The following is a 13,534-nucleotide window of genomic DNA, read 5'->3' on the forward strand; positions in this document are numbered from 1 at the left end:
GGTGCAGACCCCAGATGCCTGGGTCCCCCCCATGGGTCCCGGTTGCCTGGATCCCCCCAAGGGCCCCCCATTCCTCCGCAATCCATGACCACAGGGGGCCCCCCAGGGGCAGCAGCTCCTCCCCGGCCCTGGGCAGGAAGGACCCTGGCATCCGGGTGCTGCGTCGACGTTCCCATTGGCCCTCGCGGCACCCCAGGGCGCAGGCGCGGCACCGCCAGCTTTCGGCACCCCCACGAACCCCCAGGCCCAGCTGGGCCCTGCTGCCACTGCTGCCTGCACCGGGGGGTCCCCAAGGCCACCAGACCCTCCCCAGACGTGGGTGCACCAGGGAGAAGGAGCCCATCGGCACCTGGTCTTCTCCAGGCGTGGCGGCGGCAGCGGGAAGGAGACCGACGCCGGCCACTTCTTACCGCCAGCAGCTGCGCCGTGGGGCCCCATTGCCACCGGCTCCTCCCCAGACGTGGTGGTTCTTGGCGGGGAAAGACCCCCCTTGCTGTAGGAACCTCCCCAGAAGCAGTCGATGACTCATCTCCATCAGCTCCTCACCAGAAGTCATCCCACCAGGGCCTCACCTCCGTCAGCTCCTCACTGGACGTGGTCCCACCAAGGCCTCACCTCCATCAGAACCTCCCCAGAAGTGGTGGCACAGCAGGACCTCATCATCTGCTTCTCCTCCCCAGAAGTGGTCCCACCAAGACCACCAAGCTCCATCAGCTGCTCCTCAGACAACATCCCACCAGGGCCTCATCACCATCAGCTCCTCCCCAGAAGTTATTGAGCTGCAGGACCTCATCTTCTGCTGCTCCTCCCCAGGAGTGGTCCCACCAGGACTCCATCTCCATCAGCTCCTCCCCAGGAGTGGTCTCACCAGGACTCATCTCCATTAGCTCCTCCCCAGAAGCAGTCCCGCCAGAACATCATCCCTACCAACTCCTCCCCAGAAGTGGTCGCACACGGACTTCATTTCCATTGGCTCCTCCCCAGAGCTGATTGTTCTGCAGGACCTCATCTTCTGCTGCTCCCCCCAGACACCAGCCCACCAGGACCCCATTCCATTGGTTCCTCTCCAGACATCATCCCACCAGGACCATCAGGTCCTCCCTAGACGTGGTTGTACTTCAGGACCTCATCTTCTCCTGCTCCTCCCTAGAAGTGGTCCCACCAGGATCCATCTCCATTGGCTCCTCCCTAGACACCATCCCCCCGGGACCCCATCGTTGTTGCCTCCCTCAATCAGCAGGCGCCATGGAGGCGTGGCGGCAGTGCGCCCATTGGTTGGTGGCAGCGCGGGTTCTCCCTGCGGGGCACCGGGCGAGCAGCCCCGGGGGGCAGGTGTGGGACCTGGCGCAGGCGCTGCGGGACGGGGTGTTGCTCTGTCACCTCCTCAACGCCCTCCTGCCCCGCGCCGTGCCCCCCCGCGACATCTGTCCCCGTCCCCAGATGTCACAGGTGCGACTCAGGGGGCAAATATCCACTGGGGGGGGTGTGTGGAACTGCCCCAGGTTGGGGTAGCTGGGGGGATAATTGCCCCAGAAGGGGGTGGAGGGGTGCTGGTTCCAGTGGGGATGATGGTGACAGTGACAATGGCAGGGCTGGTGTGAATGAGGGTGATGGCAATGAGGTGACAGCAATGATGATGAGGGTGATGGTGGTGATGGTGACAATGGGGGTGATGATGATGGTGGTGATGCTGGTGCCAGTGAGGATGATGATGGTGGTGACAATGGGGTTGATGGTGACAATGATGGATGGTGAAAATGGGGATAACTGTGATGGTACCAATGGTCAGTGGGGATGATGATGATGATGACAGTGACATGATGGTGACAGTGATGATGATGATGTTGGTGATGATGGGGGAGACCATGATGGTGTCACTGGGTGTGATGCTGACAGTGGCCATGGGGGTGACAATGACCATAAGCACAATGATGGTGATGATGATGGTGATGATGCCAGTGAGGATGACAGTGACAATGATGGTGTTAGTGACAGTCATGGTGATGATGGCGATGCTGGTGCCAATGGAGGTGACAATGACAGTGACAAGGGTGGCAATGGTGACAATCATGGTGATGATGGTGGTGATGATGCCAATGGGGATGACAATGACAGTGTTGGTGGTGATGATGGAGGTGACAGTGATGATGATGGTGTTGGTGACAGAGACAATGGACACGCCAGTGTCAATGGTGACGATGGTGCTGATGGGTACGACAGTGGTGGTGACAATGGGGGTGACAGTGATGGTGGATGTGACAATGGGGGTGCTGATGGGGGGGATGGTGATGGTCCTGGTGACAGTGACATGGTGCCACCACAGTTTCTGTGCCTGAGGAACATCCGCACCTTCCTGACCGCCTGCGCCGACAAGTTCGGGCTCCCGAAGCACCGGCTCTTCGGCGCCTTTGACCTCTTTGACGTCCAAGACTTCGGCAAGGTGGGACCTAGGTGTCCAGATCCGACCTGGGGTGGGGGGGATGGGATGACACCCAGGTGTCCGGCTCCCACCCCTCCCCCCACAACGTCCCCTGTCTGTCCCCAGGTGATTGACACCCTCTCAACGCTCTCCTGGACCCCCATTGCCCAGAGCAAAGGTTTCACGTGAGTGTAGAGGACCCAGGCGCCCGGGTCCCCACCCTGAGCAACCCACACGTCCGGTCCCCGAGGGACCCACGTGTCCCCGCTGTGCCCCCCCCCAGGCCCTTCCCTACTGAGGAATGCGTTGGGGACGATGACATCTACAGTGGCCTCTCTGACCTCATCGAGTAAGTGGGGCACATTGGGGGGTGTCAGGGAGATACTGGGGGGATACTGGGGGCAGGTTAAGAGATTCCAGAGGGTTTTAAGGGGGCTATTGGGAGGTACTGGGAGGGGTTAGTGGGGTGCCAAGGGGAATGGAGGGGGGAATTGGGAGGTACTGGGGGGGATAGGGGGCATTGAGGGGTATTGGGGGATGTTAGGGGGGTATTAAGAGTCATTAGGGGGGCATCAATGGGGGTATTGGGAGGTACTGGTAGTGTTAGGGGGTGCCAGGGTGCATTAGCTTGGAACTAGGGGGGTATTGGGGCATCAGGGGGCATTAGGGGTGTATTTGGGTATGTTAGGAGGGTATTAAGGTTCATTGGGGGGGTATTAATGGGTATTGGGGGGTACCAGGGGTATTAGGGGAGATGAAACAAGTTCCTGGGTGTATAAGGGGTTGATAAGGGGTATCAAGGGGCATTTGGGAGTATTAGAGGGGTATCAGGGGGTATTGGGGGCAATAGAGGAGTATGGGGTATATTAGTGGGGTACCTGGGGGTACCATGAGGGTAATGGAGGGGAAATTGGGGTGTTTAAAGGGTACCAGGGGGTATTAAGGTATCAGGGGAGTACCAGGAGGTTTGGGGGTGTATTAGAGGGGTATTGGGGGGCATTAGGAGGTACTAGGGGGTATTAAAGGAGTACCAGGGGAAATGGGGGGAATTAGAGGAACACCAGAGGGTATTTGGGAGGATCTGGGGGGATTCGGGGTGCAGGGGGGTACCAGGCTGTCCCCACGCAGCGACACGGCAGAGGAGGACGACGACCTCTACGACTGCGTCGAAGCCGAAGGGGAAGACGGCGATGACATCTACGAGGACCTGATGCGGGTGGAGCCCCCTCCAGCTATGGTGGGTGTTTCCCCCCAACACCTGGGTCCCCCCACGGATACCTGGGGGCCCCCCCCGGATGCCTGGGTGTGCTGCCCCCCTACCCCAATGCCTGGGTCCCACTGTCTCTGCAGAAGGTGGAGGTGGACCGGAGGCTCTGCTGCCTCCAGGAGTTGAGGCAGACAGAGGAGAGGTACACCGAGACCCTCGAGTCCATCTGCCAGGTGGGACGGGGACATGGGGGGACGCTGGGGACACGGGGGGACATGGGGGATATTGGGGACATGGGGGGCATTGGGGAATATAGCGGTGTGGGGGGATATTGGGGAAATATAGGGAATACTGGGGACATAGGGGACATGGGGGGACATGTGGGACATCAGGGACATGGGAGGACATGGGGGACATGGAGGGACATGGGGGCACATGGGGGACATTGTGGACATGGGGGGACATGGGGAAATATGAGGAGGGGGGGATATTGGGGAAACATAGGGAATACTGGGGACATGGGAGAATATGGGGGACATAGGGGACATGGGGGACATGTGGGACATTGCGGACATGGAAGGACATTGGGCACATGGAGACACTGGGGACATGAAGGGATATGGGGGCACGTGGGAGACATTGGGGACATGGGGGAGTATAAGGGATGTAGGGGACACGTGGGACACCAGGGACATGGAAGGACATGGAAGGACATGGGGGACATGAAGGGACATGGGGGCACATGGGGACATTGGGGACGTGGGGGACATGGGGGAATATGGGGGATGTGGAGGGACATTGGGGAAATAAGGGGACATGGGGGATATGGAGACATGGGGGTCATGGGGGGCACTGGGGACATGGGGGGACATGGGGGATATGGGGAGTCATGGAGGGACGTTGGGAAAATAAGGGGACATTGAGGGGACATTGGGAACAGGGGGGACATGTAGGAAGATAAGGGGACATGGGGGACATGGGGGGGACACAGGGACATGGAGGACATGGGGACATGGGGGACACGGGAACATGGGAGATGTGGGGGACTTGGGGCCACTGGGGGACATGTGGGGTGCAGATGGAGATGGCGATGGAGGGGACGGGGACACAGGGACACGGGGCACGGGACAGGTTCCCCCAGTGTCCTCAGTACCCCGTCCCAGTGCTCCCAGTAACCCCAGTACCCACAGCACTTCCTGCGGCCACTGCGGCACTTCCTGGCTCCCCAAGACCTTGAGAGCATCTTCATCAATATCGAGGTGACCCCAGTAACCCCCAGTGACGCCCAGTGCTCCCAGTAACCCCTCCTAATGTTCCCAGTAATGCCCAGTAAACTGTCCCAGTCCTCCCAGTAACCCTTCAGGGATCCCAGTGCTCCCAGTAACCCCTCCACTACTCAAAGTAAGCCAGTGCTCCCAGTAACTCCCAGTAACCCCTCCTAGTGCTCCCAGTAACCCCCAGTAACCCCTCCCACTGTTTCCAGAAATGCCCAGTAACCCCTCCCAGTTCTCCCGGTAGCCCTCCCAGTGCTCCCAGTAACCCTCCAGTATTCCCAGTCCTTCCAGTAACCCCTCCCACTGCTCCCAAAATGCCAGTAACTCCTCCCAGTGCTTCCAGTAACCCCTCCAGTGCTCCTTTATCCCTCCCAGTGCTCCCAGTAACACCCAGTAACCATAGTATGGGGTCCTGGAAGGGTCTGAGGGATCCAGTGGGGGGTTTTGGAGGGGGGGTGTCCCCCTCTTTCGGTGGGTGATACCCCCCCCCCTCGCCCCACAGGAGCTGCTGCAGCTGCACCGGCTCTTCCTGGGGGAGCTGCGGGGGGCACTGGCGGGGTCTGGGGGGGCCCGTGGGCTGCCCCCCCTCTTCCTCGCCTACAAGGAGAGGTGAGGGGCACTGGGGGCTCCTGGGGGGTGCTGGGGGTCCTGAGGGGCACTGGGGGGTCCTGGGGGCAATGGGGGGTCCCGGTGGGGGAGTCCTGGGAATGTTGGAGGGGGGGGATGGGGGTTCCTGGAAGCATTTGGGGGAACACTGGGGGACCTGGGGGACAATGGGGGGTCTCAGAGGGTCCTGGGGGGAACAATGGGGGGGGGGGGGGAGGCCCATTTTAGGGTCCATTTTGGGGCCACTTTGGGTCTATTTCAGGTCTGATTTTGGGTCCAATTCTGTCCATTTTCAGTCCAACTTCAGGTCGATTTTGGGGCCGATTCTGCCTATTTTGGGTCTAATTGTGGATCCATTCTGGGTCCGCGCCTGGCTCTGGTGTCATCTCTGATTTTGGCTCAGTTTGGGGAAGATTGCAGCTGTGTTTTGGGTGGGTTTGGGTGGATTTGGGTGGTTTCCATCCCCGCAGGTTCCTGCTCTACGGCCGCTACTGCAGCCAGGTGGAAGCGGCCGCCCGGCGCCTCGACCAGCTCGGGACCAGCACCGACCTCCGCATGAAGCTGCAGGTGGGCCCAGACCCCTGCGTCCCCTCCCCCCCTCCCTGACCCCCCCTGATCCCCCCAAAACCCCCATCCACAACCACTACGTGAAGGTGCAGGTGGGCTCAGATGTCTGGGTCCCCTCCATGGGACCCCCTGACACCACCCAGGACTCATGGGTCCCCCATAGTCTCTCTGAAACCCCTCCCAGTCCCCCTGGAACCCCCCATAGTCCTCCTGGGATCCCCCAATCCCCACCCCTTGGACCCCCCATGTCCTCCCATCCCTCATGACTCTATGTCCCCCCATGACCCCTCTGACTCCCCCAGTGTCCCTGTGACCCTCATGTCCCCCAGACCTTCCCAATCCCCATGACCTCTGTGACCCCAATGACCCCCTGTGACCCCTGAATGACCTTCTGTGACCCCCATGAACTCTATGACCCCCAGGAGTGCTCCCAACGAGCCAACAACGGACGCTTCTCCCTGAGGGACCTCCTGATGGTGCCGATGCAGCGGGTGCTCAAGTACCACCTCCTGCTCCAGGTCTGCTCACGGGGGGCACACCTGGGTCCCCTGGGGAGGAATGGGGACACTCGGGTCCTCTGGGGTATGCCTGGGTCCCTTGGGGGACAGGGAGGACAAACCCTGGTGCCTGACCCCTGACCCCCAGGAGCTGGTGAAGCTGACCCTGGAGCCAGCCGAGAGGGAGAGGCTGCGGATGGCCCTGGATGCCATGAGGGTGGGTCCTGGGGTATCCTGGGGGGCCCTGGAGGAGTTGGGGGGGCCTGGGGAGGATCCTACGGGGTCTTGGAGTGGTCTGGGGGGTGCTGAAGATGTTTGGAGGGGTCTGGGAGGGGGGCTTGGGGGGATTCTGGAGGGCCTAGGGGGCGTTCTGAAGGTCTTGGAGGGGTTCTGGGAGGTCTGGGGTGGTCCTGAGAGGGTCCTGGCATTCTTGGAGTGGGTCTTGGGGGGATCCGGGGGGGGGGCTTAGGGGGCATCCTGAGGGGTCTGGGGGGAGCCTGGGGGGTCTTAGAAGGTCCTGAGGAGTTTTGGAGAAGGCTGGGGGCGTCTTGGAGGGGTCTGGGGTGGGTCCTGAGGGGGTCCTGGGGGCCGTGAAGGGATCCTGGGAGGGTCTTGGGGTACCCTGGGAGGTCTGGGGATGCTGGGGGAAGTGTGGGTGCCCTAGAAGGATATTTGGGGGTTCCTGAGGGAGTCTTTGGGGTCAGGGGGTATTTGAAGGTCAAGGGAGGCTGGAGAGTATTGGGGGGTCCCCAGGGGTATCGGAGGGTTTGGAGGTGCCTGACTGGTGCCCCCCCAGGACCTGGCGCAGTGCGTGAACGAGGTCAAACGGGACAACGAGACCCTGAAACAGCTCACAAGCATCCAGCTCTGCCTCCACAACATGGTGGGGACACCCTTGATCCCCCACCGACCCCCCACCCCTCCCCTGGCACCCACAACCACTCTGTGGCACCCCCAAACTGCCCCAGCTCCCCCCATGCCCCCAGACTCTCCCAAGTCCCTCCCAAGTGTCCAACTCTGCCTCCACAATACGGTGGGGACCCCCTGACCCCCCAAACTCCTCCAGCATCCGTGGGACCCCCCCATGTCCCCCTATTTTCCCCCCAAATCCCCCTCATGTCCCCCCATATGCCTCATGTCCCCCCAAATCCCCATATCCCCCATATCCCCATGTCCCCCCATGTCCTCCCTTTGTCCCTGCCCCACCATGTCCACCCGTGTCCCTCACATCCCTGCTGATGTCCGGCACAGCCACAGTCCCTGGCGCAGTTTGGGCGCCCCAAAATTGACGGGGAGCTGAAGGTCTCCAGCACTGAGCGGCGCTCCAAGGTGGACAGGTGGGATGGGGCGAGGGGCACCATGGGGACACCATGAGGACACCCATGGGGACATGGGGACACCACAGGAACCTGGGGACACCCATGGGAAAGCTGCAAGGACACCCATGGGGTCATGGGGACACCACAAGAACATGTGGACACTCATGGGTATACCACAAGGACAACATGGGGACACCACGGGGAGACCCATGGGGTCATGGACACACCACAAGAACATAGGGACACCCATGGGGACATCGGGACACCACAAGAACATGGGGACACTCATGGGGACACCACGAGAACACCATGGGGTCACCTTGGGAGACACACAGAGACATGGGAACACCAGAGGAACATCATGGGAATATCATGTGGACATGAGGAAAACAGAGGGATGTGGGGACACCCTTGGGGAGACCACAGGGACACCATGGGGACATGGGAAAACAGGGACCGCCTCAGGACACCCACAGGGACATAAGGATGGGAACACAGGGACACCTTGGGGCCACGCTTCTCACAGTGCAGGGGACAAGGCAGGGGCTACTTCAGGACAGTGGTGGGGACACCCTAAGGTGCACGGTGGCCTTGGGAACCCAGTGCCACACCCATCTCTGTCCCCAGGTACGGCTTCCTCCTGGACAAGGCCCTGATCATCTGCAAGCGCCGTGGGGACTCCTACGAGGCCAAAGACGTTGTGGACCTTCAGAGTCACCAACTGCGGGATGGTGGCCTTGGCCCCCGCGACGGAAAGAAGGTACCCTAGGACCCAGTGTCTGGTTCCCAATGAATCCAGGTGTCCAGGTCCTGGTGGTCCCAAGCATCCAGGTCTGCTGGGCTCAAGTGGCCAGGTCCTTGGTGGACCTATTGAACCCTGGTGGACCCAGATGTCCGGTTCTTGGTGTCCTCTTCCCAATGAACACAAGTGTCCAGGTCTGGTGGACCCCAGGATCCTGGTCAATGGTGGACTCATGTCCAGGTCCTTAGTGGACACATTGGAGCCTGGTGGCCCCAGGAATGTGGCCCCCAGTGGCCCCAGGCATCCAGGTGTCACTAAGCCCCACACATGCCCACAGTGGACCCACACCTTCCTGCTCATCGACATAGCTGGGCTGCAGGGCTACGAGCTCTTCTTCAAGACCCGTGAGCTGAAGAAGAAGTGGCTGGAGCAGTTCGAGATGGCCCTGTAGGTTCCCCTGCACCCAGGGGTGGGGGGACTTGCCCCACTGGGGCCTGGGTGGCCATGGGAAGGCCAATTCACCCCCACCTGACCCAGGTCCCCCCATCTCTTGCCAGCTCCAACATCTTCCCTGAGCATGCTCTGGCTGACGGGCATGACTTCCAGATGTTCTCCTTTGAGGACACCACGTCTTGCAGGGCCTGCCAGATGTTGCTGAGGTAGGACCCCAAAATTATGTCCCCCATTCTCTGAGGAGACAGTGGGGGACAGGGTGACCTGGGACATAGGACTGGGGGGCTCTGGGAGAAGGGGAGGTCCCAGGTAGGTAATTGGAGGTCAGGTGAGGTCTTGATGGGTCAAGCCCTTGGGTGAGTTGGATTGGGCAGGTTGAGTTCTGGGTAAGCCAAGGTCAACATGGGTCAAGTCTTGGGTGGATTGAGGTCTGGGTAGGTCAAGGACCTGGTGGGTCAAGCCCTGAGTGGGCCCAAGGCCAAGGTGGCTCAAGGGTTGGGTGAAGGCCAAGATGGGTGAAGACCAGTGTGGGTCAAGGCCTGGGTGGGTTGTCGTGGGTGGGCCAAGACCAAGGTGGATCAATCACTGAGTGGGATAAAACCAAGGTGGGTTGATCCTGGTGGGGCCAAGGCCAACATGGGCCAAGAACCTGGTGGGTCAAGGACTGGGTTGGCCTAAGGCCAAGGTGGGTCAAGGCTTGGGTCAGACCTGGGTGGGCCAAGGTGGGTGAGTACAGGTGGGCCAACGGGTGTCCCCTCATGCTGACCATGACCCTGTGAACCCCCGTGTGCTGGTACCCCCCCAGGGGCACGTTCTACCAGGGGTACCGCTGCAGCCGATGCCGAGCCCCCGCGCACAAGGAGTGTCTGGGGCGGCTGGGGACCTGCGGCAGGAGCGGCACCGGTGAGAGGCATTATGGGATAGTGAGGGGATGGGGATTGTGGGAGAGTGGAGCAGCATAGGATGGGGAGTGGAGCATCATGGCATGGAGGAGTGGGGCACTGTGGGATAGGGAGTGGGGCATTGTGGGATACAAGATGTCCCACATGGAGCCAGACATTGTGGGATAGGGGTGGCCTGGGTGGAGCGAGGCTTTAAGGGATGGCCCAGGCCTAGGTGGAGGCGGGCATTATGGGATGCCCTAACAATTTGCCACCCAAACCTATAGGAGCCTAATTAGCACCAAGCATTAATTAGGGCAGGGGTTAAATACCCCCCAGTAATGAGTCTTCTCTTCCACCCCACAGATTCAGGCTCTGGCACAAGGAAGGTAACAGCAAAATGGGTCAATATGGGCTGAAATGTCCCGTATTTGGGAGTGGGGTGGCCCTGGGTGCTCCTGGGACTAACTGGTGTCTCGTTGCTCCACAGAACAAGTCGCAGCGGCAGGGCCCCGAGAAGAAGCGGGGAGACCTGGGTAAGGGCAACGTGGGGGGCCTGGACATCTGGGGCCACGTGTTTGGGGGGACAAAGGGGGTGTCCATGCCCCAGATGGCTGGGTTCACCCCCCCATTCTTCCAGGGTTGCCCAAGATGGAGGCGAGCCAGCCCTACAGCGGCATTCCACCACCGCCGGGGGCCCTGGCTCCTGCCTTGCGCCTCAGCCCCGGGGACGTCGTGGAGGTCACCGTGGCCGAGGCTGAGCAGCTCTGGTGGCAGGTGGGGACGGGACCCCTGTGGTGGGGACAGGACACTCGTGGTCATGTTGGGAAGGACCTCCAGTGTGGGGGAAGACCATCATGGCCATACTGGGAAAGACCTCCACTATGGGAGCAAACCACCATGGCCATACTGGGATGGACCTCCACTATGGGGGAAGACCACCATGGCCATGCTGAACCCCCACAATGAAGATGGGTCAGACTCCCGTGATGGGGCCGGACCCCCATGGCCAGGCTGGGCTCCTGTGGTCCTTCCAGCCTCTTGGGGAGCAGGAGGATCCTACCCCTGCCCCCCCTGGCCCCATGGTCCTTCATTCCCAGGGCAGGAACGTGGCCAACGGTGACCTGGGCTGGTTCCCTTGCGCCGTCGTGAGACCGTTCATCTGTGTGAGTACGGGGACCCCAAAACGTCCCCAGGAGCCCCTGCACCCACCCTGATATTCCCAAGATGTTCGGGGTGTCCTGGGATTTGGGAGGTGTCTGTGGGACACAGGGGGGGGGGTCTCAGAGGAGTCACCTTCTGTCCCCCCTTGTTCCCCAACTCTGCTTCTCTCCCTCAGGTGCCACTTCCGGATCTCTCCGTCTACCCCTGGTTGGTGTTGGGGCCCCCCATTGCCCCTGGGGCACCCCAAATCCTCTTGTGGGCTCCCACAGCCCCTAGGAACCTCTCCAATCCTCCCCTGGGGTCACCCTGTAGCCCCCAGGACCCCAAATCTCCCCCCAGGGTCACCCCATCCTTCCTGGGATCACCCTATATCCTCCAGGACCTCCCAGATCCCTTCCTGGAGTCCTTGATCCTTCCTGCAGTTACCCCATAGCTCCCAGGGCCCCCAAAATCCCTCCTGTGCTCCCCCATCCCTCCTGGGGTCATCTCAATTCTCCTCCAGGGTCCCCCCCAGTTCCTCCCTGAGCCCTCTGTCTTTCCTGGGGCCCGTCAAATCCTCCCCCAGAGTTGCCCCATGGCCCTCAGACTCCCATAAACCCTTTCCCAGGGTCCCACATCCCTCCTGGAGTCACCCCAAATCCTCTCCTAAGCTCTCCATCCTTCCTAGGCCTCCCCAAAACCCATCCTCAGGGTTATCCCACAGGCATCAGGGCCCCCTAAATCACCTTCTGAGCCCCCCATCCTTCCTGTGATCACCCCATAGCCTCCGGGGCCCCCCAAATCCTTCCCCAGGGGCCCCCAACCCTCCTGGTGTCCCCGCTAAATCCTTCATCTGGGTTGCCCCATAGCTCCCAACTTCCCCCTGCCCTTGCCAAATCCCCACAAATTGCCCTGGGGAGGGTCAGGAGACACTTGTTTTGGGGGCTCAGGACCCCCATCCCATAATCCCCAGGTACGCTGGTCCCATGGAGCGGGGGGAAGCGGAGCAGCTCCTGATGCCCCGCTCTGACGGCGCCTTCCTGGTGCGACAGCGTGTGAAGGATGCCGGTGAATTTGCCATCAGCATCAAGTAGGGACCAGGGACACCTCTGGGGTGGGGGGGAAACACAATGAGGGGGAGAAGGGGCCCCAGCTCAGCCCCCCATGTTCCCCTGCCCAGGTACCACGGGGAGGTGAAGCACATCAAGGTGATGACAGCAGAGGGGCTCTACCGCGTCACCGAGAAGAAGGCGTTCAAGGGGCTCGTGGTGAGCATCAGAGCCCCCTTCTCTGCCCTCCCCCCCCAACCCAGATCTCTGGGTCCCCCCCACATTGGGGTTGGGGGTGACCCCGAGGCTCGACCATGTTGTCCTCAGGAGCTGGTGGAGTTCTACCAGCACAGCTCGCTCAAGGATTGCTTCAAAGCCCTTGATACAGCACTTTTGGTGCCCTTCAAGGAGCCTGAGAGCCGGGCTGGTCCCCGGCCACCTGGTAGGACCTGGGGTGGGATGGTGGGGGGGTTGTGGATGGGTGGGATGGATGTGGTGGGGTCCTACTTTGGTCATGGTCAAGAGGATGGGCTGAGGGGGACAGCTGGGTCACAGGGATGGGACAAGAGCAACTGCCAAGCAATGAGTCAAGGGAATGGTGGAGGCCAAGGGAGAGGAGCAGCCATGGGGTGGGTTGAGGGGGACAAATGGCTGAGAGGGACAAGTTGAAGGGACAGGGATGAGGGGGGTGGTTGATTCATGGGTCAAGTTATTGGTGATGGCCAAGAGATGGGTTGAGGGATCAGCAATGGAATGAGTTAAGGAGGGACGAATGGCCAAGAGGGACAAGTTGGGACTGGATCAATGGGGACATGTCAATGGAGATGGCCAAGGGATGGGTTGAGGTTGGACCTTGGGACAGTCAAGGGGGCACATGAGGGGACTTGGACAGCCATGGGGGATGACCTGGGGGACTCGTCCGTGTCCCTGTGTGTCCCCACCACCACCACCCAGGAGCCGTGCGCAGCTTTGGTTCGGCCAAAGCCCGCTATGACTTTTGCGCCCGGGACCGGACAGAGCTGACACTGCGGGAGGGTGACATCATCCGTGTCCTCAGCAAGAAGGGCCACCCGGGCTGGTGGAAAGGGGAGATCTACGGGCGGGTATGGCCACTCCCCCACCCCAGCATCCCCCCCAAAAGCCTCTCAGACCTTCTCCCAACGTGTCCTTCTTCTCCCAGGTTGGATGGTTCCCCGCGAACTACGTGGAGGAAGATTACTCAGAGTATTGCTGACCATGGACCCTCACCCCATCCACCACCCTGTGTCCCACCACCTGTGTCCCCCCCAGAGGCCACCACATCCCTCCCCCTCCCCCTCTCCCATTAATTTATGCCTCTTCCTGTCCAGGAGGGACAATAAATGAGGATGAGGATGA

General features: G+C 60.9%; 1 protein-coding gene across 1 annotated transcript; it reads left to right on the forward strand.

The window, feature by feature from the left end:
* Nucleotides 1–235: 235 nt before the first annotated feature.
* On the forward strand, nt 236–13,534 carry VAV1 (vav guanine nucleotide exchange factor 1). Its single transcript, XM_074854660.1, has 27 exons — nt 236–1,449; nt 2,324–2,440; nt 2,546–2,604; nt 2,703–2,768; nt 3,548–3,656; nt 3,770–3,859; nt 4,817–4,885; nt 5,403–5,509; nt 5,977–6,073; nt 6,496–6,591; nt 6,719–6,787; nt 7,367–7,453; nt 7,822–7,907; nt 8,517–8,649; nt 8,969–9,078; nt 9,189–9,290; nt 9,890–9,987; nt 10,332–10,354; nt 10,456–10,501; nt 10,606–10,742; nt 11,066–11,131; nt 11,305–11,336; nt 12,082–12,198; nt 12,289–12,376; nt 12,485–12,599; nt 13,112–13,260; nt 13,338–13,534. The coding sequence occupies exons 1-27, from the start codon at nt 1,246–1,248 to the stop codon at nt 13,389–13,391; spliced, it is 2,526 nt and encodes an 841-aa protein (XP_074710761.1). The 5' UTR covers nt 236–1,245; the 3' UTR covers nt 13,392–13,534.

The sequence above is a fragment of the Strix uralensis genome, chromosome 38 (assembly GCF_047716275.1).
Source record: "Strix uralensis isolate ZFMK-TIS-50842 chromosome 38, bStrUra1, whole genome shotgun sequence".
NCBI classification, from domain to species: Eukaryota; Metazoa; Chordata; class Aves; order Strigiformes; family Strigidae; genus Strix; species Strix uralensis.

Excerpts from the sequence above, each read along its gene's own strand:
- VAV1 (XM_074854660.1), top strand. The coding sequence starts at position 1,246 with ATGGAGGCGTGGCGGCAGTGCGCCCATTGGTTGGTGGCAGCGCGGGTT. Across the intron at positions 2,769-3,547 it reads GGCCTCTCTGACCTCATCGA|CGACACGGCAGAGGAGGACG; the intron begins GTAAGTGGGGCA and ends GTCCCCACGCAG. Across the intron at positions 6,592-6,718 it reads AGTACCACCTCCTGCTCCAG|GAGCTGGTGAAGCTGACCCT; the intron begins GTCTGCTCACGG and ends CCTGACCCCCAG.